We start from the raw sequence: 27,767 nt of genomic DNA, 5'->3' as shown, positions 1-27,767 counted from the left end.
CGTGAAGACAGCCAACCTCTGTTGATCATGGGAGTTCAGGAATTGCTCAACTGACTCAAGAAGCCAGAGATTAGACTTCATGCATCCTTGCCTACAGTAGATTGGTCTTTTTTTTTCTCCCCTCTAAATGTTTGAAGCTTAAAGAATAATTTGGAAGATACAAGTCTGTATGGCTCCATCTTTTTTCTAGGGTTGTCCTAATAATAGTAAGACTAAATTACATTCCCTGTATTGTCTTTGCTTAGCTTGTTACTTTGTTTATTTTTTTATGTATTCGACATGTATCATTTGCACAGGAAAGAGGCTTAGCGCTGCCACGCCTTTGCCTTTTGTGAGCTATCCAGTTTGGTTGCTTTTGAGGTCTTATTCTTGGGGTTACTGCTGAAGGGGTCTTCGCGCTTTCACAGATTAAGCTCCAGGATAGCACAGGGATCCTCAGGAGGTGTATCTCCAAAATAACCAAAAATCAACCACGGATTGGATACTCTCTCTCTCTCTCTCTCTCTCTCTCTCTGTGTGTGTGTGTGTGTGTGTGTGTGTGTGTGTAGTTTCTAATAAAGTCTTCGGGGTTCTGACTATCAAATCAAGAGCGCAGGTCTTCCATTGGGTGGGGACTGGAACCTGCCAAACCTTTTTTGTTGAGCCTTCTCAGATTTCTTTTGGATTATCCAGAACTCAGGCCTGCTACTGAGGGTGTGTCTAAGAATGGCTTTCTGACATTCTTCTACTCCCAATACTTTCTCAACAGTCAGTGACACAACTTGATCAACTCACACATCTTTCCTCCTTGATTTCGGAATGGAGGTGATCCTGGAGGATCCTGTGGATCCTGGACATTGAACAGAAATGCTGAAGCTCCCTACTGTTCCGACTGCTGGGCCTAGTAAGAACCTCGCCGGAAGTGAGGCGCGTGCCTCTGCTACAGCACAGATCTCTGGGCTCCCTCAACCGCCACCCTAACAGCTAGAGCAGGTGGGGTGATGGCGGCCCACGAGCCTCTGCGTCCACGTGGTGGGCTGACAGGCTCTGCGTCCACTTGCGGAATCATCCCCGCAGCTGCTCTGTCATCCACTTATGCAACTTATGGGTTCCCTACCCGACTATGATCCCTCCATTTCCCACTTGAGAAGGCACCCCACACCCGACTCCACCTCTCAGGATCCACAGCTATGCATCCCTAACACAAAGCGGTTCCACACTATACCGCTCACCCCTGCAGCGTCCCGGGAGTACCTAGACAGGACAGGCCCCGCCCTTGCGTGAGTCCCGCCCATCGCCACAGCCCATTGGCGCTCGGGCGGGGCGTGGGCGGCTCCTGCGGGTGCAGGCGGGGCAGCGGTTCCAAGGCTGGCGCGCGTGAGCCTGGCCTTCAGTGCTTGCTGAGTACCCGAGCATCCGGCGTCTCTCTACCTCCTCATCATGAGTAACTTGAATTCTTCGAGCTCCTGCGGCTCCTTTCCGAAGTACTTGGAGCACTTCTCTGGGGATGGCAAAGCCATCGGTGTCCTGACCAGCGGCGGGGATGCCCAAGGTGCGCGCCTACCGGCCCTCTCGCCGGTCTCCGGGGCCCGAGCGGAAGGCGAGGGCGGTCGGAGAGGGCTGCAGAGAAGGGTAACCCGGGTGGGAATAGAGGGAGAGCTGGGGAGAAACGTTGGGTGACGTGGATCTGGGAGAAAGGGTGAAGAAAGGGCTTGGTGAAAATTACTTATGAGAGCCGAGGAGAACCGGTGGCTCAAGAGTAGGGAAAGCCCTAAGCTAGGAACAACTAGGGTGTCTGCGGAGCCACCATAGAGGATGGAGCCCCCATTGCGTGGTGAGGTGCAGAGGATAAAGGATATGGTTGTAGGATCCTTCATTCCCAAGATGAACCAATTTTCCATCCCCAAGTTTATTAATTGAGCTAGCCAATGGGGTCGTCTAGTGTCTGGGTCATATGACAGAGCCGGGCGTTCTTTCCTGGAATTAGGTACGTACTCGGCGACGATAAGGATGCCACAGCACCCGCCCCACCCTAATCCCTGGGACTCATAGGAAAAACAGCGAGGTCCCCACAGCGCCTCCAGCCTAGTCCAGCCACCCAAGCGGTACTGGGAGCCTTCTCCACTGCTGCATTGCGGGATGCGCAACTAGGGGCGCGCAGGGGTCCCTTCGGGTGTGGCATTGGCTGCCAGGCAGCGTCTCGTGTTTTCACTAGGGAGATTCTTTAACAGATTTTCTCCAGTCGCCTTCCTGATTGTGACAAAACTGAAAACTAAAATGGGTCACTAGGCCCTCCGGGCCAGCCTCCCCGGGACGGGAAAGACCAGGAAGCAGGGACTCCGGGACGTCATCAGCCTTCACTTGAGCACCAGCTGCAGGCTTCCCTTTTCTCCCAATGACGGGATTGCTTTCAGAGCTGAAGGGACTCAGATTCCTGGACTCTTGGATTTGATAAACTAAGAGAATACTTAAAATGTAAGAGCAATGGGATGACTATATTATGCCGCAGCCTCTCATCCTGGGTACACGTGTCGGGGCTGGGGTTCACAAACAGTGGGCTTTCCAAGTTCATGCTAATTTCTTGATGGGGACACTCACTAGAAGCAAGACTTACATTTTCATCGTGTATGTGCTCTCCAAGGCTTGAGGTCTGCACCAGCTGCAGACACTTCCCTGAGCCAGGTTTTGCTTTTGATTTTCAGTTCTTTCCTCTGCCCTAGATGAGTCCAAATGCCATGTTTTATTTTCCCTCGTTCTAAGCCAGCGCAAGACGGGGGGTGAAGGTGGGGGGCTTAGGGTTGGCGCTGGTGTCCTTGCCTTCCGCCCACCCCACGGATGACCTTCCCTTCGCCCTTGAGCGGGGCGGGGCTGGCGCCAGTACCGCAGGTTGGGGAGCTGCTTAGGGCACCGCCCCGCCCGGCGTGGGAGCCTACGTGATGCCAGGCCCGTCACCTCCGGTGTATTCCAGGTCTAGGTTTCCCACACTGGCTTACTCACGTTAGTGCAGCTTCGAGGTGCAGAGCTCACAAACACCGGAAGCTGGGTCCTCCGAGTGAGGGGTCCCTGGTGTTCTCCCTCCCATCATCTTAAAGGAACCAATGGCAACATTAGTCACCGTAGGGCACTAGGCCCGCCTTCCTCTCCAGAAAGCAGAGTTGGAGTAATACTAGGACTTTAGTAAGGAGTTCCTCTGTATAAATGTTTCCTCATGTAGGGCTGGTTTCCCACAGACAGAGCGTGCTGTGATACACCGGAGGCTGGAAAAATAGCATCCTTATACAGAACCCTGCTAAGATAGTAAGACACTCTCACTACAGGATGAGGCTTATGGCCACTAGGGCTGCAAGCTTAAGCAATAAAGGTTTTATTTCAGAATTAACATCCTGGGTCAGTTAGAAAACCGATATTGATGGCTTATCATTTTGAAATCCCTGTCCAAAAATGTTCCTGAAGTATTCAGCCCGCGTGCAACCATGTGAGATTCTAGGGGATGTGAGAGGAACTCTGTTGTCTTTTCTGCTTATCTTGGATCTACCTCAGGTGAGAACTGGGGAATCTGGATTTTAAAGCCATTTGGCCTCTTCTGAGGAAAAGGTGTCGCTGAGAACAAAACTTACATTTGATCATTGCTGGGATAGTAGAGTATCAGATCTGTGGAAGAAGGTTGCTCTCAGATTAACAGGTGGCATTGTCCACTATCTCTTGTCACACCTGAGCTCTGGCGGAGCACCCTCACAACCGGCTCTGACTCACTTCTCAAGCCTGGATTTTCTAAGAACTCGAATAAACAGTCATGTTTTATTGTGGTACTATATTGGACCTGCAGTTTTTTTTCTTTTTGTTTTTTATTCTGGAAAATTCTCTCGAGATATACACGGAGGTCCTGGACTGAGCAGCGTTATTCCTGGGGTGAAAGATGTTTTATAGTCCCCTCATTTTTTCACCATTTCCTCTTGACTGCATCAGTACCTGAGTTTTCCTGAGGGAGGAGTTTGTTCATTGCCAGAGGTGGGGGAGCAGCAAATTCAAGTCTTATAATGACAGAATGATAGTATAACATTGCACTGAAATGGCCATCGCTAGTGCAGTGTGTATTCTACACATCTTATATGCTAATGCCTTACAGGTCTCATCTCTGTGCCTCATTACATGACTCCAGGATATGGGGTTCTTCATTTAAGAGGTGGAGAGAGAGAGATTGATAAAGAGATAAGTAACTCAAGAAGGCCTTGAGGCTCATATCTGATGGTAGCAGGACTTAAATGATGCTTTATGAAATCTCAACCTAAAATACTCTTAACTGAACCATGGATCTCTCTCTGTAAAACTGCTTTGTCAGCAGAGCAGATACATGCCTCCCCCCTTTTTTTGAAGTAATAGCAACAGTGAGGGGACTAAAACCATGTAACCTAACATCCAATATAAAAGCAACAGAAGGCTTCTATTTTCCAAAGGGATTTATATTATACCATTAAAAAATGAAACTGAAAATTCACCATTAATCTCACATTAGCCTAAAATGAACTCCACATTGCTAGGTAGGCAAGTTTATTATGGCGAAGTACAGACCTTCAGGCAGTATTAGGTCCTGTACAAAAATAATTAATGCTTTTGGATAGACTATGGCAGGTTTCTGAGATGATAGCTCAGCGGTGAGATTGTGTTGACAAGACTGGTGAGTTCAGACTCTGAATTCCACACAGTGGAAGGGGAAACTGACTCCTGCAAACCGCAGCATGTTCATATCCCCTCCCCCCACACACAAACAAATCAACTAATTAATAATTTAAAAAATTAGATTGTGGCCTCACTAGGTCTGGTGTATGGTGGCGTTCAGGTTAGTCAGAATCCATGGGCAGGCTCAGCTTCTTACTGTTTATGGAGAGATCAACATTAAGACAATATTTACAAAACACCTGCCTAGAGTCTACATGAATCTCTCTGGGCTCTGTGGAAATAGCTAGCCATTAAAGACCATTTGTTATATTCTGATCTGATACGTGAGTCAGTGAAGTTTAAGATGAACTGGTTTTCTGAAGTTCACAAGAACTGAGTGTCAGGGCAAGAATTTATGGCTGTAGACTGGATACAGTTATAATGTGTTGTTGACCGGGTACAGATACAATGTGCTATTGACTGTAGAGTTCTCAGTGTAATTGTAGTCACAACATCTGGCATGACAGGCAGCAAGCATTGTGATATTTGTTGACTGTCTCCCACCTAGAATCACCAGTGGGAAGCAACAGGGAGAACCATTTGTGTTGTCTTCAGGTGAATTAAACCCTCATTAATCATAATTATCCCTTCATCCTTTGAGCAATGAGTACCAACCACTAACAATTCTAAAGAACTTTAAAATTGCAGGTAAGAAGCGGGAGATGCCTACAGACTTGACCCACGTGCCGAGTTGGTTCCTCTATTTTATACATTCACTCTGCCCTCTGTATTTGTAGATTTCACATTTGCAAATAATGACAGACATTGGTTGAATATGTATTTCTAAATGTAGCATGTATTAAAATACCAACTCGTTTTGCTACCAATACCCCTAACCAATACAGCATAATAACCATGTGCATGCCATTTGCATTGTACTGTGATAAATAATTCAGAGATGCTTCAAGGCATATGGGAGGATGCGTAAGGTTGCATAAACACTTCTGTCATTTTTGTTTGTTCTTGGGTCTTTGTGTAGCTGTGGCTGGCCTAGAACTCACTCTGTGGACCAGACTGGCCTTGAACTCAGAGATCCATCTGCCTGACTCTGCCTCCTGAGTGCTAGTACTGAAGGGGCATGCCACCACCACCCAGCAACTTCTGTCATTTTTGTAGGTGGCCTTCAGACTCCTTGGTTTGGTTTCTGAAAGGGTCTTGAAATTAATTCCTGGGGAATAGCAAAACACGTCTGCGTTCATTGAACACCTACATGAGAGCCCTATTTGTCATTACCCATAACTGTGCTACCAGTATATGCAAAAGGACTTTCTGAACAATAGACATATGACCTCCACAGCTCTGTGTTTGAGTGGATTTTTCCAAGTTAAAATATAATTATTTGAGCAAAAATACAAGGCAAAGTCCAGCACAGAGTAGGTGCTTTGCATGACAGCCCAGGGTTTGTTTATTTCCTGGTGCTGAGGATCAAACCCAGAGCTTTGCACAAGTCAGGCAAGTGCTTTACAATTGGGCTGCTCTTCAAGCCCTAGTGTATCCCTTTTCCTCTGAGGACAAGTATCTTTTTTGTGGCTCGTGTTCCCGATGACCAGTGCAAGCTAGATATAAGTAAGTTAAACCCTGAGGCGTGCTTTCCATTTGTGAGAACTCAAGGTCTTGATTGTGAGGAAGCCTTTTATCAGGGAATCTCAGGCTGTTTAAGTTTTGATCAATTGATTTGCTATCAAAAGCCATCAGAATTAGAGATAAGAAGATAAGGTTGCCGCTTGGTGAAGACTGATGTCAGGATACAAAGCTGCATTCAACTACCTACCACAGTCACTGAGTGTGTGAGTGGTTATGTTAAATAGAGTACTCAGGATGAAGAGTAGATGGCTGAATTCAGCAAGTAGCTGAGTCACTTTTTGAATTATACTCTTCAACAAGCTTTGACTGGTCTTTTGACTAGTTACCAAATCTCTCCGTGGAAGCTGGATTCCTCCCTGAAGCCTCTGCATTTGTAGACCTTTGACATCTTGTATTTTGTTTGGAATTTTAAGAATTGTGCCCATTTAGATGAATGAAGCTTTAAAACGTAACAGAACAGTCTCCCTAGACTAAGACTTATTTATAGGCCCTGTCTTCTGGGTACTGGAATGACAATGGGGTTTTCTTTCTTATTTTCAAGGTTTTCTTATTTTCTCTGCCTTTTCTCCATTTCCTTTCCCCACCACTAGCCTATAGTCAGTCCCCAACCCCTTATCACCTGATGTCTTCAGGCAGAAGTCAGATACGGTGTCAAAGGAAAGGCTAATCTGTTCTGGACCCGCTAACTGCATGCTGGTCCAGGAGGGCCCAAAAGATGTGAAGATTCACATGGTGATAGGGCATGTCTGTGAAAGGCTGGAAATGTGTACTTGGAGTTCCCTACTGTTCACTCCATCCCCGGGTGGGTGCGGATGGCACAAGATTCAGGAATCACCCGAGTGATTGCTTGCAAGCCCAGGCTCCCGAGGGAGGCTTCCCTAATATTTCAACCCAGATACCCTCTGTTGACTGCTTTGTGAGCTTGGCCAACATCTTGACTGAGAGGATTCTATACTATAGTGTCCATTATCTAAATACACTTGTTAGTTTTCTGATTAGAAACCATTGAAAGGGGTGGGTGTGTAGTTGTCCCAAGCAGACATCTGTCTTGCATTTTTTTTTTTCAGTCTGGTTTACTATTATTTCGAATGTTTGTGCTCTTGTGTCACCATTCCACCCAGGAACAGTTTGTGGAATGTGTGAAACCTTAGGTAGAACCATGGAGTCCTTTTGACGTCATTGTTATGACGTGAATCAAAGGACTGTGTATCTCAGAGGCTGCTGGGAACTAAGAAGAATCCTTCACCAAGAGTCAGGAGTGGGGTGGGCTACTTTTCTACGGAGGCCACCACAACTTTGAAATGCCTGGAATGAGCCAGTAGGAAATAGCCCAAGGCCAGGGAGCCAGAGCCCTCATGGGGGATGGGTGGAAGTGGGCTTGGGTGAGGTCCCAGCCAGAACAGGCCGTGTGTAGACTTTGGATTTACCTAGTGTGACCTGGGGAAGCCATGCTGAGGCTACTGGCTGCCTCTGATAAAGGTCAGTTTGTGGAACGGAGAGACAGAGAACTAGAGTGTAGTGACTCAGAAAGAGCAGGAAGTTAGCGCTGGAGGCTTGAGGAGGTGGGGTGGGGCATGTGACTGACAGGATGCTTGCTACTGTGGACACTGGGCCTCAGAAGGAACGGAAGGGCTTTTGAGTAGGGGAGGGTACAAGATAGATAAGAACTCATCTGCAGAAACAAGAATGACTGAATATGAAAGAAGCTGGTATAGGAAGGCTGGGGAGAAGGCCTCCTTCTCCGTGGTCCTCACGATAGCAACAAGTAAACAGGCAGGAAAAAAAAAGTCACTGAAAAATTCTATAGGAATTAGGTCCCATCCGCTCCTGATATAGAGCATTCACCAGTGTTTAATAAGGACTGATAGGTGAGCAAGCTGTGTACATATTATTGAATATATATTCAAGAGCGTCTCTGTCCATTAACATCAAGGTTTTCATTGGTAACCTATATTTTATAGGTAATTATAAATGACATAGTAGCCACATTAATGAAAGTAACAGAAAGAGGTAAAGTGAAATTGTGTGTGCATGTAAGTCAGTATTTTATAACATTCTTATTGTACTGTGTATTGATGTTTCTTATATTAAGACTGGAATCTGTGTGCAGTACCATTATAGTAGAACATTTAAGTCTGGACAAGACACACATGCGCCACCACTGCCCGGCTTCAGAGATCTCTAATTGCCTTTACCAAATCATACGAATAAATACACAAAGACATGAAGGTAGGAGGGTGTTTGGGAAGAAGGGATTTGGTGAGAGGGGGAAGAGGATAAGAAAATATGAGGGAGGAACTTTTATCAAACATACACACACACACACACACACACACACACACACGAAATTAGAAAATAGTTTATTTTTTAAAAATTACTCTACATAGTTGTGTGGAAGTTCTGAGTATAAGCAGGGATTAGATGATAGTAAAGTCAGTGAGACACCTCAGACTCTGGCCACTCTGGCCTTAGGGCCTGCAGTATTTTCCATCTATCTGGCTAACTTCTTCCACTTTAGTTGCTCTCTCAGACACTGCTGCTCACTCTCTAGGGAAGCTCTTGGTTGACTGCTATAGTGCTTCCCAAATCCTGCATGCCCCTAGTCTCCTGTAGCACTCTGCTGGTCATTTTTCTCCTAAGCAGCTACACCATTTTAGTAGTGTTTACTACTAATTTATATTTATTTATTCAGTCAGTGTGTGTGTCTATCTGTCTGTCTGTATCTGGATATCTGTGTCCTTTGTGTATGTATGTGTGTGAGGGCTCTTGCTTGTGTGGAAACCTGTGGAGGACAGGAGTAGACATCTTTCCCAGTCACCTCTCCACTCTATTTTATAAGACACTCGTATGATTTTTTGAAACCTGGAGCTCTCCGTTTCAGCAAGACCAGATCACCTATAAGCCCCCTGGGCTCTGCCTTTTTTTCATGGGCTCCTCCTCCAGTTGCTGGGTTTGCAGGTGTAGGCTGTGGGGTCCATTCACTATCAACAGAATGGTCTGCTCAGCCCCTCATTCATTCATTTACTTCTGTTGCCAACCAAACCCAGAGTCTCCAGATTTTCTTCTTCCTACTGAGTTGAATTCCCAAATCCTGTTGGTGGGTTTGATCTACATGCTTATGCTACTTCTGTTTGCCCTCTCCTGACTGTTCTAAGCTCTAGAGGGCCAGGGTCTCCCCCTGTTATGTCAGTGAAGTCACCCGCTAGTCCCTGGCGAAGAATAGACTTTCAGTCTACATATATGGAGGTGTGTGTGATGTCCGGGCAGATGAAAACATTCTTATAAATCTGATGTTGACTCTTGGACCTGGGGCCAGGGTGGTTCCCTGCTTGATAACCACAAGGTAACCAGGACTTTCCTGGATTCTTTCCCTCCATACACACCCCATCCATATCAATGTCATTTAGTGACAGAGCTTAATGAGTAACTATAGTAGCAAGAATAACGTAGGGCATGTTTTATTACCATCTATTAAAAAGACCTTTTTGCTTTACTTATGTGTGTCTATGCGAATGAATGCCACAAGTGTGTGGGTTGCTGCAGGGGCCAGAAGAGGGTGTAGGATCCTGAGAGTTGGAGGTGGTTGTGGGCCACAATATGTGGGTGCTTGGAACCAAACTCAGGTCTTCTGGAGAAGTATGGCTGGCTCTTAACCTCTGTGTCATCTCTCCAGCTCCTCACAATCATGTCTTTGACAAACTAGTAGCCCCTTTAAGCCACCTTGACTTTCTTTTTCCAAAAGAAATTTAAATAATGGAAATTCACTAAGTGAATGGCTGTTTAAGTTCTGTGGAATACACTTGCACTGCCAAAGAGTTAAGTGAGATTGATATTATTCTTCCAATCCCAAAGATGGAGAAAGAACGAGCCCAAATTATGATAGGATTTTATTAGACAGAATGCTTTTCCTGTCCTTAATTCATTTTATTAGTTGGTATTTAATATTTGTACTACTTTATGGGAGTGAGGATGGTAACTAGGTGTCTGTAGGTCATGTGCAGGGATTGGATGAGGAGGGTGATTAGCCCTTTCATGTCAAACAGTTTCTTTCACATTCGCACAGCTTTAAGTGCTATCAGAGCAGAAATTCAAAGTAAGCCTTTGCCATGGGGGATGCTTGCCTGTCAGTACCCTCTAAGTACAGATTTACTTAAGGTATCTTTGCATGGCCTATGAATGAAATACTCCAGACTCAAGGAAAGGAGTGAGGCTGCTGCTGCTTCTCCTCCACTGTGCTTTACGGAGAAGCTGTTTGATACTGTGTCCACTACTCCTTCCATTGTACTGCTGTTCAGTTACACACACACACACATACACACACATATACACAGAGAAACACACACACAGACACATACATACACATAGACACAGACATACACACAGACACACACACACATACACACATAAATACATATACATACATATACACATATACACTATACTCACACATATACACAGACACGTATATATAGGCATACATACACATACAGGCTCACATACACACACATACATACATACACATATACATAGACATACACACACATACATACACACAGACACACACTTATACTCACACATACACACAGACACGTATATACAGACATACACACACATACATCCTCACATACACATACATACACAGACAGATATACACACAGACATACACACACATACACACATATGCACACAGACATGCACAGACATACACACACATACACATATACACATATGCACACAGACATGCACAGACATACACACACATACACATATACACATATGCACACAGACATGCACAGACATACACACACAGACATACACACAGACATACACACAGACATACACACACATACATGCATACACATATGCACACAGACATACACACATATACACACACACACATACGCCACTCCCACCTAACAGCACCATTGTTGCCTCCATGTGTATTTAGTTTTAGTTCTGTAAGAAGATTGTGCCTGTTCCTGGAGTTGTTAGGGGCAGTGCCACACTGGGTTCTTGCCCCAGTCCTCATTAAGCTAATTAAACATATTAATAGTGAAAAGCCGAAGAATGAGATTTATTCAAAGTGACCACACCTGCGAGGAGAAACAAAGATATTCAGAGACTGCCCCACCTTAACCCAAGTCTGTCTTCCAGGTCCAGAAAACCTTCCAGGTTTAGGCTTAAATTGAAGACAAGAAATGTGCCAGATTAAGCAGTCCTGGTCTAGTGTGGCCACGCCCCTTGGTGACTTACCTCTGTCCAGGCTACAGTCCCTCCTGCAAGATGTTTGCTTTTTCTTTCCGGTTTTTCTGAGAGACAGGCTTTTCTCTGTATAACAACCCTGCCTGTCCTGGAACTTGTTTGGCTAAACTAGGCTGGCCTTGAACTCACAGAGATCCGACTGTCTCTGCCTTCCAAGTGCTGCGATTAAAGCCATGTGCTGCCACAACCTGCTACCTGCAATGTACCTGCAGTGTTCTGACAACTCAGCAGAAGTCTGTGCAGATCTTTCTGAGAGAAAACTCCTCTTTGGCTGGCACCAAGCTCCAGCCTTCTCCTTCTGCAGAGATTCCGGGGGAAATTCCAGTTCCTTAGGGCCTGTTGTTTTAATAATCCAATAGACCAAGGAAGGGACACCAAGGTCTCTTCAGATCGTCTTTATTCCTGCCAAGAAGCTTCCAAACCTGGGAACACTGGGCTGGGATTTAGACTTCTTTTGAAACACTCCCGTGGAGAAAGATGACATTTCCCCTATGGAAACAGGGAAGTTGTTTTGATTCCCGGGTCAGAGTATAAAACCTAAACAAATGAGTGAATGAAGACTGTGTTGTAACTGTTCTGGAAAAAAACAGTAGGTGAGTGTGAGTGGGAACTCTTGAATCTGCTCTTTGTCCCAAATGACCGGGTGGCCAAGGACGAGCAAAGCCGTAAGCCAAATGACTAAACAGAGATGTTCACCCAGAAGACTATAAAACCCAAACTGTAAGGGTGCCTGTCTACATATTGGTTTCTTTCTTCACTCCTTGATCCCTGTCATCCCTTCTCCTAACCTTCCTGGGGTTCATGTCACTCTGCTTTTCATCCAAGGGAGCCCACCTTGATGCAGCTCTCTACCCCACTGACTGTATACGGTATTCCTTCCAAAGTGGGCTAGAGGGTGGAGGTGGGGGTAAAATCTCATTAGCAGTTAGGCAGGACCCTGGCCCTGGTAGGCATTCTTCTCTGAAACTTGCCTTTGAAACTTCCATTCTGAAGTATGGAAACAAACCAGACGAACAGGGAAAGCTGAGATCGCAACTTCGCATTTGATTGATGTTGTTATCCACTGCTAGTCAGTACCTTACAGAGCTTCAGGCTTCCCCGGAAGGGTCCTGCCTGGGCCCTTTCACTATTTGGGGATGGAGGATCCTGGTCAAGTGCTGCCTTTAGAGGCAGTTGAGAGAATCCCACCTGAAGGAGCAGTGTGGTGGATCCCTGGTGTTTGGACTAATTTAAGTGAATGGAAGCTTCCAGGACATGGGGTTCTGCCTCTCAAAGGATTCTGGAGACAGGCAAGAACCAGGGAGAAACACAAACTCTCAGGCTCCCCTGAGGAATACAGCTTATATAGCCCCTGTCTTAGGAAGTCTACATTGGGCCTGAGGTCACCTGCTGGAGTGTAAGCATGATCTTTCCTGGTGAGTTGGAAGTTATCAGGAAAATCTCCCCTGTGTGAAGTAGTTGCATGTTTCTTTCTGTTCCTCCCCTGGGAGCGTAGAAGGAATGGAGTCATCATCTCCCTCACACTAGGCTTCCTCCTTTTCCTTTTCCTCTCAGCTTTCAGCCATCTTGTTCCTTCTGCCCCTTTTTGGAACACATTTTTCAAACCCCTAAGGTTTTTCAAACAAATGTGTTTGTGCAAAAAATCTTGTGGGAATGAAGTCTTCGAAGAGGAGCAAGAGTCCAAAATACCATTTCGAGAGCAGTGCATCACCCATTTACCAGGGTTTCTACAGCTTAGGCACCTAGAGGTCCATTAGACGATTGCCACTGGAGTAGAAAGCTCTAGAACCACAGACATTCTGTAGGAGCTATCATGTGATACTTTTATCCATGCACCTAGAATGTAAGGGCCAACACATGCACACACACACACACACACACACACACAAACACATACACACACACAGAGCTCACCCTTCTCCTGGAGAGATGCCTGTGTCCAGGTTGGGTTTCCTTTCCATGGACTCTTCAGAGTAGGAGCTTGGCGCATTGTATGTATACCTCTGGAAAAACAGTCATTTTCTTGGCAGAAAACTCTTCAAACTTATTGCTGAGTCCAAGAACAAGGACACAGCAGTTGAGTGCCTTACCAAGTATTTTAAGGGGTAGGTGCCTTCATGGCTGTCTCCTTATGTGTAATTATAAGCCAGAACCAATGATACGGGATATGTTTCTTTTTCCTGAGACAGGGTTTCTCTGTGTAGCCTTGGCTGTCCTGGAACTCACTCTGTACAGCAGACTGGCCTCGAACTTACAGAGATCACCTGTATCTGCTTTCTGAGAGGCTGGGATTAAAGGAATGTGCCACCACTGCCCAGTGATACAGGGTATCTTATGCCAAAGAGGACTACTCAAATTAAGTCTTCAGCTTCCAAAATATGATTTCAAGGGAAAGCTAAATAGAGACTGGGTTTACATGATGAAGGCATGTGCATATTTCTAAGTGATTTGCACAAGTGAAAATGAGGAAAATGTGTGTCCCTGTATGTGTGGGTATGAACTCATTTACTATGGAGGCCAGAGGCCTGGTGCCTCCCTTAGTGTCTTTCCACCTTAGTTTTCGAGGCAGGGTCTGTTAATGAATCTCCACCACACTGACATGGGCAGACTAGCTAGCTCTCAAGTTCCAGTCATCCTCCTGTCTTCACCTCGTGGTCAGGAGTGCAGGCATTCTGTGGTGCTCAGCTCTTTACATGCATGGTAGGGCTCACAGCTCACATGCTTGTGAAGTATCCACTCTGTGGATGGAGCTGTGTCCCCAGCTCCCGTTTCGTTTGTGTACTTATTCAGTTAAACAGTCCCTTGTCATCTTTCTGTAGTATAGCATGTCTATGTCTGAGATTTGTCTCCCAAAATTTCAAGACACGGGGTGGGAGAATTGGAGAGAATGGTGGCCTTGGAGGAGCTTGCCTGAGAGCCCAGTTGCTTTTCATCTTGAGGCTGAAGGCTCCATCCTTGCTGGGTATGGTTCTTATTATATCTTGTTCCTTCCTTCTCTCCTGCTGGGCCTTTGACCCTGAGCTAAGATGATGCAAGATCCTTCAACTGTTACGCCACTGACAGGCTACTAAAGTCAGTTTTCAGTTTCCAAAAACTGTTACCTCAGTGGAAAGTGAAACTGAGCTTCTGGTCTTTTCGTTCACACACACTGTTCACTGCTGCTCTTTAAGCGTGGAAATACTCCTGCTCTCTCTTGAGAACAGATAGAGATTTCTAGGAGGCTGGCTCATCTCACTTTCTCTTCTAATAAAAATGACATGACTTGTTCTGTAATTATGACTTTTTTTTTAAAAAAGAAATCACACCAATGGCCAGGGATGAAATAATTATCCAGGTTCTCCTCAAGCCACAGGCCCATTGTCCCCTTTGTTCTTAATTTCTTTGTATCTGGCTGTCAGTATCTGCCCTCTGTTTCCCTTAGTGTTTGTCTGGAGTTGCCGAACATTCTGTACTGCAGAGCAGACGTCCGTCATCCTAGCACTCAGGAGGCTAAGGAGCTGGAAGCTTTACTCAGCCTCAAGCTAGTCTCAAAAAAGGAAAATCCACAACAAATTGATGAGTGATATTCTGAACTAAAAATATCCCAGGCTCTTTTTCAATGTGAGCCCCACCCTTAGAGGAACCCCAATATGCTGGGTACCCTGTTTTTCAGGTGTTTGTATTCACTATACTGGTCCTTGAAGTTTGTGTCATTGTCACAGCCTACGAGGAAACAAGCATAGGCAGTTACACAGTTTATCTAGGTCTTGGTAAACTGACCTCAAGCTCTCTAACTGACAACTGCTTCTGTTCCTTCCACAGGCATGAATGCTGCTGTCCGGGCTGTGGTGCGCATGGGAATCTACACGGGGGCCAAAATGTATTTTATATATGAGGTCAGTGCTTGCTTCCGGCTGCCATTGTTTCTAACTCAGGAATTTGCCCCGCCCACTTGCTCACAGCCCTGAGCTCACAGGGCTCCTCTCTCTTGCTGCCTTAGCCTCCGAAGTGAGAGGGAGGAGGCGATAAGACAGCACAAAAGTCATGGTGGGATAAACTTCCTGGTCTTGATTCCTGGGCCAATGATTCTGAGGATGTCAGCTTGTGAGCTGATTTCAAAGACTAGTGCCAGAAACGGAAAGCCATCGCTTTTGAGCTTTCCATCATTAATGTGAAGCTGATGCCACACCCTAACGCCTGGCCACATCTTGGCTTCACAGTGAAGAATCTGGGTTAAGTGGAATTTTATTAGTGCACAAATAAAAAATGATGTCATGAGTTTGCCTGGAAGTGGATACAACTGCAACTGGAAATCCTCATGTTAAGTGAAAGAAACTAACTCAGAAAGACGAAAACATTTGTTCTCCTGCAGATCTTAGATTTTGTGTGTGTGTGTGTGTGTGTGATGTGAAACTGGAAAGACTGTGACAGCAAGAAGACATCTGAAGGTATAGGACGACAGGAAGGGGAGAGAAGGTGACAAAATGTGACATGAGGACCACAGGGAGAGGCTGGGGGAGGGGTAGCAAGAGCGATAAGAGGACACTGGGGAAGAAGAGGAGTGAATGAGGAGAAATATGTACAAAAATGCATTATCTCTAGTACTAACCCAAACTGAAATTAAGTAGCAATAACTAACCACACTGGAACTGCTCTTTGTCTCCTGTGCTTGAGGCCCTGGCTGCTTAGGAAATATATAGCCTGTGAGGAAGGAACCAACATGTACTGTGCCACTTTATCTCCAGAACTATAAGGAACAGGATATTATTTTTATATTTGGAAAATGGAGCTCAAAATGGAAAAGAATTGTTTTTTAAATGATCAGTTCAAGGCCGAGGAGATAGCTCTGTGGGGTAAGAGCTTGCCACACAAAGTAACAGGACCCAAATGTGAATCCACAGAAACCTTGTAGAAGCCACTGTGGTCACACTCATCTGTAATCCCCTTAGTACTATGACAAGGTAGGAGGCAAAGAGACAGGGGAATTGCCCTAGAAGCACATGAGGTAGTGTCCCATCAAACCGATGTGTAAGATTCCTATGTTGCTGGCCCATTTAAGTTACTCCTCAACTACTTACAAACTGTCAAAACACTTTCAGGTCTACATTACTATTTAAAATTCTGTGTTTTGGATCTATGCCTTGGTCCATAGATGATGGCATCAGTTGTCTAAAAGCCATGACCATTGTGATAGATACCTCTAGCTGAAGAAGCATATTTCTGAAAGCCCCTCCAACCCTAACTCTGAATCCCACTGGCTCCCAAGAGATGACATCAGATTCCTGCAGACAGGCGTGTCTCATTGGCTGGTATACTCATGCATCTTTTGTGAAATGACTGCACTGTGTGTTTATCATTTGCTTGGTAAAGGTTTCCTTGACCCTTGTGTTTTAATTTGCTTTTCAAAATGTGTGGCTGCGTGATATTTCTTTCCTACGTTTGGGCAGTTGGCTGTGGTTCTAACCCCTAGTCCATTCAAACTGCATTAGCGTTTACCATTTGAACATGTGATGGTCAACTTTGCCTTGTGAATTTCCATTCCTGGGCTCTGATCCCAACTGCTGCCATCCCTTGCTCTGCTGGGTGAGGTGTAATCACAGATTGGGATCCATGCCACACAGAGCACAAGCCCTCTTCCTCCTCTTCCTCCTTCCCTGAGGGTTTGCATTTGCATGCCAGGGTCTAGGGGGAGACTATTGACTTACCTATTAGGACCACTGGGCTTCAAGTGTCAGCTCCATGTTTCAGTTGGACCTTTGCTTTTCAGTTGGTTCCTTCTGCTTTTCTCTCAGAGCTTGCCTGTGAACACAGAGGTAGCTTCTCTCCACCTCCCTCAACCTCTCCCTCTCCTTCCTCCCTCCATCCCTCCTTCCTTCCCTCCTCCTCTTCTTCCTCCTTCCTTTCCTCCTCCTCCTCTCCCTCTCCCCCTCCCCCACCTCTATCCTGACTTGAGCCTTGAGATAAAACTGCGTTCTGGCCCCAGAGCAGTTCTTAATAAGTAAATGTGGCTTTCAGGAGCTCTTTGGGGTTGGAGCAGCGCCAGATGAGGTTTCCTGTTAAAATCAGCAGCACTTTCAAATTCACTAGCGACTTAGAGTCTACAGAACTGTTCTCCCAGGAGCCCATGTGATTTTCACACAGGCCGCAGGCCTGATGTCCTCTGCTCTTGCTGCACGCAGCTGAGCACCTAGTGCATAGTAGAAAGTTCCGTATGAGTCACTGCTTTGATCTTGCTGGGGACTCAGTAAGGTGTATGCGGGAAGGAAGGAGTTATTTCTGTTATTTCATAGTCAAACAAAACAGTTGTCATTCCTCAAATTTCTGTTCGGTGCTTTGCAGGGACAGAAGGAGCTCCACCTTGTGAACCGCCGCCCCCCCCACCCCCCCAAGCTTACCTTAGGGCTGAGTTATACCGAAGGACATTTGCCATTGCTTGAAAACAGTTTTGATAATCTCATTGTTAGAGAGGTGATTGTACCCAGCATCCAGGGGGTAACAGCAGAACCCCTGCCTAACACCTTTTAAAATGGACAAGGCAGTCCTCAAGCTTGAAGATTCAGTTGGCTCCATTCTAACAATGTTGAGAAGTGCGGTGTTCCGTAAAGAGTCAACTCTGTTTTGAGTGTTAGTTGGGGAAGAGCCTACAGGCTGCTGTCGGTTGAGGGTCTGACTTGGCTAACTGGTAAGTTCTCCATGCTTCCTCAGACGCCCTTCGTCTGCAGTTCTTGCATCTCCTGTGTTTGTACTTTGCTCTGTCGAATCCTGTCTTATCTGTCTGAGTTCTGGTGATATTTACATAACTCCAGACCTGTGTCTACCAGACTCTGCACATTTCACAAATTAGAGAATTGAGAGGGAGAACATCTTGTCAGCCTACAACGGAAGACATTTAATCTTTCTTTTGAGGCTAACCAGATTTATCCTCTATTGTTTTCTGAGCTCTTTAGAGAAACAGAACCAACAATAAATGACTGTAAGACAGGGTTTATTAGATCGGTTCAAGCACTCTTTGAACCCTCTGGCTGGTGAGCTGCGGGAAATGAGTAAATGTTCAGTCTAAGACTCTGAAAGCCTTGTTATGAGAGGGAGGCGAAGGATGCCAAGGACTTGGCAAACATATGAGATTCTTTCCTTCAGTAGCAATACGCAGTGTCTGAATTGACTGTGGAGCGTCATTATCCATTATAGATGTAAAACTTGCACTTCTGTAATTTTAAAACACAAACAGAACCCCTAGATCAGTTAGCTTTTACCCCACATGCTTGACAGCAAAGCTCTGGTAACCTGGAGTGAGGCTGAAAATTATCCTGACTCAGCTTATCTGCTGTGAGGGGATCTACCTCTCTGTACAGAAACTGACACCTACAGGGATAGCCACCACTGAGTGGTCACCCCAAGCCACACAGGCCATCACATTCATGCTGCCTTTGAAAATCCAAACCTTTAGAACCCTAGTACGCCTCTTCCAAGGATTAGGTAGGGAACTGTGGATCCACAGCAAGCAGTCCAGTCAGGGCCTGGGGAAGGATGCGTTAACCCTTTGATCCTGTGTCCTCATTTGACCCTGGGAGTAATATCTGTGCTGGATATGATGAAGGCAGGAAAGCTTCAGGAATTCAAAGGCATCCTTGGTTACCTCGTGAGTTCCAGGCCAAGGCTGGAGAAGATCTTGCCTCCAAATCTCAGAAAAAGAATGGGGACCAGGCGGTAGTGGCGCACACCTTTAATCCCAGCACTTGGGGGCAGAGGCAGGTGGATTTCTGAGTTCAAGGCCCCCTGGTCTACAGAGTGAGTTCCAGGACAGCCAGGGCTACACAGAGAAACCCTGTCTCAAAAAAAAAAAAAAGAATGAGGTGGTGGGGAGGGGAAAACAAAGATGTTAAAGATGTTCTGCCTCTCCCTGTCACTGGTAGAAAACATGTGGAATGGTTTTGAGCACTAGCTACAAAGGGGCTGGCTGCTGGCTGCTTGCAAGGCAAGAACATGCTTGCCTTTGACTCTATTGGTTTGCAGCCAGGCACAGAATCGAGACACATGACTAAACTGATGTACTCCCAGACCTTCTGGGAATCATGAGGTGACCCAACACTGAGACTTCTTTCTTAACCTCACTCAGCACTGTGTGCCAGTTGCGATGGGATAGATCATTCAGGGTGGGCAGTGGAAGTACTGTGCACTGCAGGGTGTTAGGGAGCATCCTGCCTCTATCTCATCTACCCTGTCGATGCCAGAGTACCTCCTCCCGATAGTTACGACAGTCAAGATCTTTCTGAGATGGCAGGTGTTCCCTGGAGGCACAGTCCCTCTCCTCAGGGACTGTTAATCTCAATCTATTTGATTTGAATGGAAAAGGTGCTCAGGATTATGCTTTTAAGCATCATTTAGTGATTCATCCCAACATGTTGTTCCATGTATGCTAGCATTTCTTCTAGGCTCTGCCCCACAGTTACCTGGCAACAGCCTGGTATGCCTGACTCACTATAAAAGGGCTGCTTGCTCCTCCTCACTCTCTTGCTCTCTTGCTTTCTTCCCCTCTTCCCCTCTGTCTCTTCTTTCCCCATTCCCTTCCCCACCTCTATTCATAGCCAGACTCTACTCTCTCTCTCTCTCTCTCTCTCTCTCTCTCTGCCTTTCTCTGTCTCTACTACCCCCCCTCAACTCCCCTCCCCATACCCTAAATAAACTCTATACTGCTGGGTGGTTGTGGTGCACGCCTTTAATCCCAGCACTTGGGAGGCAGAGGCAGGTGGATTTCTGAGTTGGAGGCCAGCCTGGTCTACAGAATGAGTTCCAGGACAGCCAGGGCTACACAGAGAAACCCTGTCTCAAGAAAAAACAACAACAAAAAAAACCCAAACTCTATACTATACCGTTCATGTGGCTGGTACCTCAGGGAGAAGGGATGCCTCAGCATGGGCCGCAGAGGCACCCTCTTCTACACCACCATATCTTGCCCTACCAAACATATCCCTGGCCTTCCTTTTCTTTTTTATAAAACACAACAACAATGTATGCTCTAGTTTCTCAGTTTGTCTAGAACTTTCAAGGTTACCGGAAGATTGGAATAGCTAAACAGATTAGTATTAATTAATAATTAATAATTAAAGTAATAATAATAATAATTAAAATAAATAATTAAATAATTAAATTCTCTCTGTTCTTTCCTTTTCCTGTTCCTCTTCTTCCTTCTATTCCTCTCTTTGTGCTTATCCTCTTGCTCCCACTTCCCCTCTTCTTTTCTGAAAGTGCATGGAAAATGAATGAACCTGAAAAGTCTGGTATTTCTGGCAAAAGCCTGGCACCTGCTCAGGCCGAGCTGTTCTGTCTGGCTGCTGTTTTTCAGGCCCATGGATCTGGGTCAGGCATACGTGTGGTGCGTGTGAAGCCCTTGGGCCCCATTCCAGGAGAGATGGGATGGGTTGGTGGGTTAACCCACTTTTTCTTACTTAGAGAGCTGATTGTTCTTTACTTTCTTCTCCTCCTGTTTGTTTTAATTGCTCTTAAGGTTTTTGGTTTTGTTTTGTTGTTGATTTTTGCCTTAACAGCCCACAGAAAGCCATAGCTCCGTAGTAGTGTTAAGGCAAGATCAATAAATACTTTATAGGAAAGATCATATCCAGAGCAGGCTGCCCTGAATTGGGTAGGTCCAACCCAGGATAGAGAAAAGGGGAACTAACCTAGCTGAAAAAGTGAGGATTCTCATTGCCTTAGTTTATTGTATGTGTTTAATGTCCTATTGTTGAAGGGTCTCTGCAGATTTTAAAAGAACCATTCTTTTCTTAAGAAAGGGTAACCTAGGTTTAGGCTTTTATCTTTAAATGAAAGATTTAGCAGTTTGATATTGTATATTGGCAGCCATTTATAAATACTGTCCAAGCTCATCTCTCACTGTCCACACTGTGAACAAAGTCCAGCTACATCTTATTGCTATTCTAAATCTTAACCCCAAATTCTGATACTGTCATGACCTCACAGATCTACCAAAATGGAACCTACGTCATCTTCCCTGAGGGTCTCTGTCCGATGTCCTTGTGTCCTGCAGTTGACAAGTCTATTTCTGGTTTATACCAGCCTGCATTTTCATCTTGAAATGATTAGCCTGTCACTCTAGAGTCTCTTGTTTTAGGCCCTGACCATAGCCTGCCTGAGTTAATATCCTAATGAAGGCTGGGGAATGTGGTGCAGGCGCGAGAGTGCTCACTTAAGAGCTTGCTGCTTTGCCTTTGATCCCAGCACAGCGTAAATGCAGAAGCATCCCTGTGTTCCCAGCACTCTGGGGGTGCTGGCAGGAAGAACAGGAGTTTTAAGGGCAGCCTCTAAGTTTGAGGCTATTCGGGGCTACATGAGACTGTCCCCAAACAAATAAATAAAGTAGAAAGATCGATGTCAAAGAAATGAAAGGAAAGGAGGTTTTATGCTAACCCTCTGATTGGCACCATTTTCCCTCTTCTAATGGAGAATCCTCCCCACCCCTCACTTTGCTGGAATTCCTAAAGTCCTGTAGAATGAACTCCCAGCTCCTGGCATTTCAAGTGAGCAATGCTAAGCTTGTGACAGAAAAATCCACAAAACCCTTTTCTAGCCTCGCCTCTTTTATTCCGAAGTGTACTTGTCTCCTCAGCCAGGGTACTTGATGGTGGACCCACACCTGGAGAAATGAGCACAGAGGTGATTTTGTGCTGCAATCTGGGTAATTCTCATGCTCTTGACATGCATGGACAAAGCCAGTGGGTAGGATTCTCACTGGCTTTGTAAGTTGAAAACAAGTCATCATGTGTGCCAGGGCTGAATTTTGAAAACATCTCTTGGTTCATCTTTGGCATCAAATGCCATTCCTGTCCGCATGCCCCCTTCCACTGGCCCTGTCAGTGCTTCCACATTGAAGCAGTGTTACCCACAACTCATTCAAGTTGGCCTCTGTGAGTTTTAACTTAACTATTTGTATATTGTAACTTCCTTAATACCTAAACTGCTTAACCTCTGCATCTGCCTAAACTAACAGCAGTGGTGTCTGAGGGTGGAGCTGTATTACATCACCACACGTTTTCTCCTGAGGAGCTGTCACCTGCACAAACCCTGTCAGGTCCAGCCCTCCCACTGACATGCAAGACTCTTAGCTACACTGGTTAACTTTCACTGATTAACAAAAGGCCAGTTCATATAATGAATGCCTGCCCTTTCCACTGGAACACTGGCTAGAATGGAGTAACAGTAATAGCCACAGGGGTGAGTGCTAGTTTTTGGTTTTGTTTGTTTTGTTTGCTTGTTTGTTTTTAATGCTTAAACTACTCTAGCTCTTGGCTCTTATATACTAAACTTGTATGCCATGTGCCATTTCTGACCTGATACCTGACTGATGGCCCTACAGCCATCAAGACTGGCTTTGGTTTCAGACCATCTAGACACACTTAACATTGTCAAATTGCAAAAGAGGATGGACTCTCTCCCTGATTTGGCTATCTCCACTGTCACTCCCAGTGAGGCTGAGTGAGTTCCCATTGAGGATGTTGGTGTCACAATCAGCCATTGGCTGTAGATTTGACTGTTATGGTAGAAGGCGGACCCGCCTCCTTCCTGCTGTGGCTGTTAGGTTTATAGCTTTCCTGAAATTGTGCACTGTTAGCTTTGGATTAAGGAAATCTAATAATGTCAAAGGACAAAATAAATGAAGTTAGTGTTAGTGGTTTGCTCAAGCTCCAAGTACAGGACCATACAATGTCTGGCCATGCTCGAATCTATTTTAGAGCTAACCCAGCTTTACCAAGGACAAATTCAATGGCTTCTTTCTTTATAGGAATTTTCCATTAAGTAATTTAATCCACTGAGTACATTTTTTATGGGTGGCTGTGACTTTTTTACTTTAGTTCAGAGCCCTTGGGAGAGAGGTGATCAGAGCACTCCAGGTGCTGCATGAGCCTTACCTGTGGGTAAAACCAAGCCAAGATCCTGAATTTGAAAAGCCACTGGTAACCCATGTGGTGATTTATGCACGTAATTCCATCAGTCAGGAAGCTGAAGCTGGAGGATTCCCATAAGTCCACGGCTAACCTGGCCTGGAGACAAGTCTGGTGTAGAGTGAAATCTTGTCTTGGAAATAAAAGGGCATGAGGCTGGAGTGATGGCCCAGTATTTGCTTGTATGGACATGACTTCAGGGCTGTCCACATGGTTTGGATAGCCAATTTGGGGAAGACCATTGTCTTCTAATCTCAGAATTTCCTAGTAGCTTATAGTTCTTTGTGTAGGGCTGAGGTCCTATTAGTTTCTCTCTTTTATGTTAGCATGTCTATTAAAATCACATACACAAGTAACACAGGCTGAGCAGGATATATTTATATACTTAGGAGTATGTATTCATATATATATATATATATATATGCACACACAAAGAAGCTACGAATTTGGGAGAGGGTAATAGGAAGGAAGGGTTGTGGAGAAGTCGGGAAGGAAGAAAAATGACAATTTTTTTTTTTTTTTTTTTTTTTGGCAGTGGACAGGATTTCTTGATGTAACAGCCCTGGCTGTCCTCCAACTTGTATTGTAGAGCAGCTTGCCCCAAATTCACAGAGCCCCTCTAGCCTATGCCTCCCAAGTGCTCAGGCTAGAGACATGTGCCATCACACCTGGCTTGAAATGATAATTTAATACATATTTAGAGTAAAATAACAAAGTGCTTGGTACTCTTAGAAAGGCCTGCAGTTCAGTTCCTAGGACTACTTCAGTAGGTCCTAACTGATTATAACTTCCTACTGCAGGGTATGTGATGCCCTCTTCTGGCTTCTGGGGGTACTTATTCCTATGCAAATGAAAATAAAACAAAATCTTTAAAATCAAGCAAAACCCAAACAAAAACATAGACAGAACTTATGCTGTGTGTTTTTTTTTGTCTTTATGAGCAGCTCATTTTGAACAATGTTTCTTGCTAATATAAATACATGACTATAAAACTGACTTTGAAAGCAAGAAAGAGTATGAAATGGAATTTTAGAAAATGTTTTGGCTACATTAAGTCTTTAGCCTTCTGCTTCAATAGGAAATAAGCTGATCTCACTTTCCGTATGATAATGAAGTAGGGTAAAATTAGCTCTCCCAAGTTGGTAATAACTCTTCCTTTTAGTCAAAGGCAGCCTAGAGTGCAGGTGGCAGCTCTCTTTCTAATGTGAGGCGAGCACAAAGACTTCACAGTAAAGATCAAGTCATTTCCTAGCAAGCTCTCAGGGTGCAGTGGGGTGGAAGCTTTAAACTGCAATAGGAATCCAGCTATTCTTTTCTCATTATTCTTTTGAATTGTTCCTTCATTGTACAAATCTAGACTATGCAAAATAATTAAGATTATTGTATCTAAGCACCATTGGAATGCGTGAAAGCGTGCAGTAGTTTTTCTTGTTTTCTAAGTAGCACAACACTTTGTTTTAAAAAAAATCAAATTTTACAGTATCAAATCAGTATTTGAGGCTGGCTATGTATGCAGGATAGTTAGAAGCATGCTTGCCAGACACATAGGAAGTCCTGACTTTAATCCCTAGCACCAAATGAAACTGGGTGTGCCGGTACAGTGCACACCTGTAATTCTAGTTCATGGGAGGTAGATGTAGGGGAAGCAGAAGTTCAAGGTCATCTTGAGCTGCACAGTAAATTCAGGGCTAGTCTGGGGTGCATGAGACCTTGTCTCAACAAACAGAACCCAATATTTATGTTAAAAGAATAAGAGGAAAGGTGTGGCAGTAAATCTCCAACCCAAATATTCCTCAGCAATTAAAACACAACTCAATTAATATAAATACAAGCTGTGCGCCTAGATTGGGCAGATCTACCACTACACTACCATCTTTCCTATCTATGAGACCCCCTTAGAACTAACTTGTGGTTTCTCCAGGCCTCATGTTTCTGCTCTGCTTTCCTTCCACCTCTTCCTCCAAAGTCCTCTCTCTCCCTCCCTCCCCCTTCCTCCCTCCCTCTTTCCCTCCTCTCTTCCCCCCTCCCCCTTCCTCCCTGTCCCTGTCCCTGTTCCCCTCCCCTCTCTCTCTCTCTCTCTCTCTCTCTTTTTCTCCATCTCTATCTCTATCTCTCTCTCCCCTCCTTCTTCTTTCTCCTAACTTTTAGCTCCACCTTCCCTTCATCTGCCCAATCACCAGCTCTCACCTTTATTTTACAAATTAAGGTGGGAAGAAGGTTTACAGGAAATCACCTGAGTGCTGACTCATTTGTAGTTCCCAGCCCCTCATTGGAGAAGATAATTAGCCTCAAATTCCAAATAGCCCCAGAGCTATCTGTAACACAAAGGGACCATTTCTCTACGGGGCATAGTTAAGCAGTTGAGCAGCCTATGGTGGCTTAGTGGGGAGCAGTTCTGTGAATGTGGATGCTGCCAAACATTGATGCCATGAAAGGTGTACCTGGTCTAGCCCCAAGACAACCTCAGGATGCTTTTGGACCTCTGGCAGGTCCTCTTCTCCAGTGTGCAAGTTGGGACCACATTCTCCCTTTGAGCCTTTTAATTACCCTACCACTGAATGCAGACTTTATTGCAATGGGCATTTGTGCGAGAGAGCTTGACAGGTCTTTCGTGTCATGTTGTGTCAAAGCCCTTCGGCGAGTGCAACTCTGTGTCCTGCTCTTCTCAGAGAGCTCCGGAGTCATGGCTGAGGCCCTGGCCACATCCTTCACTGTTTTCTCTCTGGCTCAGCAGCTTGGGAGTTTTGACAAAGATACTGCACTGTGGGGAGTAGGACCTGGCACATGGACCCAGGGTGCACTGAGACTTCTGTTCTACCTGTTCATTCCCTTCCCTTCCTAAGAGGTTTTTGGTTTGGGTTGGTTGATTGATTGATTGATTACTATGCTTAAATACTTTTATTCTGCACTTGCCTTCTGACTGTCTTCTAACAGTCAGTTTAAAAATTAGGTTCATTGTCGTGTTTCTGTTCTATAATTATTGGGTTTATTAATGCACAGTAAAGCACAACCTCTCTTTAAATAGATGTTTATTTTTTCCACATCCAGGGTTACCAAGGCTTGGTGGATGGAGGCTCCAATATTGTGGAAGCCAAATGGGACTGCGTGTCTAACATTCTGCAAGTGGTAGGTGCCATACTGCTCTTTGTTTCTCTACATTAAAGTCTCTGTTTTCGTTTAAAACACTGGATGCTTGAGTAAGCTCTAACACATATTCCCATCCCTGCTTAGCTACTAATAAACTATAATGAGTTTATTTTTTTAAGCTCGTCATAAGGCCAGAGAACACTGATTTCTTACTATGCTCCTTATTTTCCTTGTCTCTGGGACAAATATCTGACTGAAGGACCACAAGGGAGGATTTATTTGGCTCATGGTTCAATAGGTAGAATTCTTCAAGTTAGGAGAACGGGGTGGCTTGAGAGGCTGGTCAGTTCAGGCCACGATGGACGGTGGCTTGTGGCCAAGCTTGTGACCCGAGAGATTGCGGAGTGCCTTCTCCATGTCTTGGCAGATCAGAAGCAGAGGGCTGGGGCCAGAAACTGGGATGGTTGTCACCTTCAAGGATCATTCCCAGCAACCCCCTTGGGATTCTCCTAGTCCCAAAGCAGCTACTGTCTTCCTACAGAATAGCATTAGTACTTGAGGACCAAGGGTCCACATTCGATCTACAATATGTGTCATTTAATTATTTTTTACTTTATGTGTGTATGTGTGTGCCTATGTGAGCATATATGTGCGTATGTGTGTGCCTGTACACAAAGGCCAGAAGATAATGTTGGGTCTCTTGGAGCTGCAGCTGCAACCATTTGTGGAGTACCTGTCCTGATACAGGGTAGTTAGAATCTGAGGATCTGGTCCCCATGATTATATAGCAAGCCTTCTTAACCACTGAGTCATCTTTCAGGCCCTTTTATTATGTCTTAAAAATATCAACATGACCTTAACTCAGGAAGGTAGCTTTGCAGTACAAGCTTGGATGCCTCAGCCTCAGCTACATTGTGGTATTTCTGGCAGGTTTTTTTTTCAGAGCAGATGAGTGTAGTAGAGGTTAATTTGGTTTGCTGGTACTGTGTGCTCATCAGTAAATCTCTGTGCCCACTGGGTTTTTGCATATCCCTTGGCACAGAGTAAAACGAAGCCTGGGAAAGGTTCTGACTGGGAGCCCCGCAGGCTGTGGATTTAACTGGGACACTTCAGCCCTGTTCCAGCTTGAAGCAGACACAGCTCTTTTCTGTGTTGTGCACAAGGAAGAGATCATTGTTACTGGGAGGCAAAACGGTTGCTTGCTTT

The 27,767-nt window shown here is 45.2% G+C and overlaps 1 protein-coding gene across 3 annotated transcripts in view; it reads left to right on the top strand.

Annotated features, from left to right (window-relative positions):
• Positions 1-1,315: 1,315 nt before the first annotated feature.
• Pfkp (phosphofructokinase, platelet) overlaps positions 1,316-27,767 on the top strand; it is a 63,579-nt gene continuing 37,127 nt past the window's right edge. For all 3 annotated transcript variants that reach the window (XM_031359651.1, XM_031359649.1, XM_031359650.1), the window contains exons 1-3: positions 1,316-1,531; positions 15,343-15,416; positions 26,523-26,600. In XM_031359651.1, coding sequence (XP_031215511.1) covers positions 1,420-1,531; positions 15,343-15,416; positions 26,523-26,600 — 264 coding nt within the window. In that variant the 5' untranslated portion in view covers positions 1,316-1,419. The remainder of the gene's footprint in view (positions 1,532-15,342; positions 15,417-26,522; positions 26,601-27,767) is intronic.

This window comes from Mastomys coucha, unplaced genomic scaffold, assembly GCF_008632895.1.
Source record: "Mastomys coucha isolate ucsf_1 unplaced genomic scaffold, UCSF_Mcou_1 pScaffold7, whole genome shotgun sequence".
NCBI classification, from domain to species: domain Eukaryota; kingdom Metazoa; phylum Chordata; class Mammalia; order Rodentia; family Muridae; genus Mastomys; species Mastomys coucha.
This window is presented reverse-complemented; position numbering and strand designations above follow the sequence as displayed.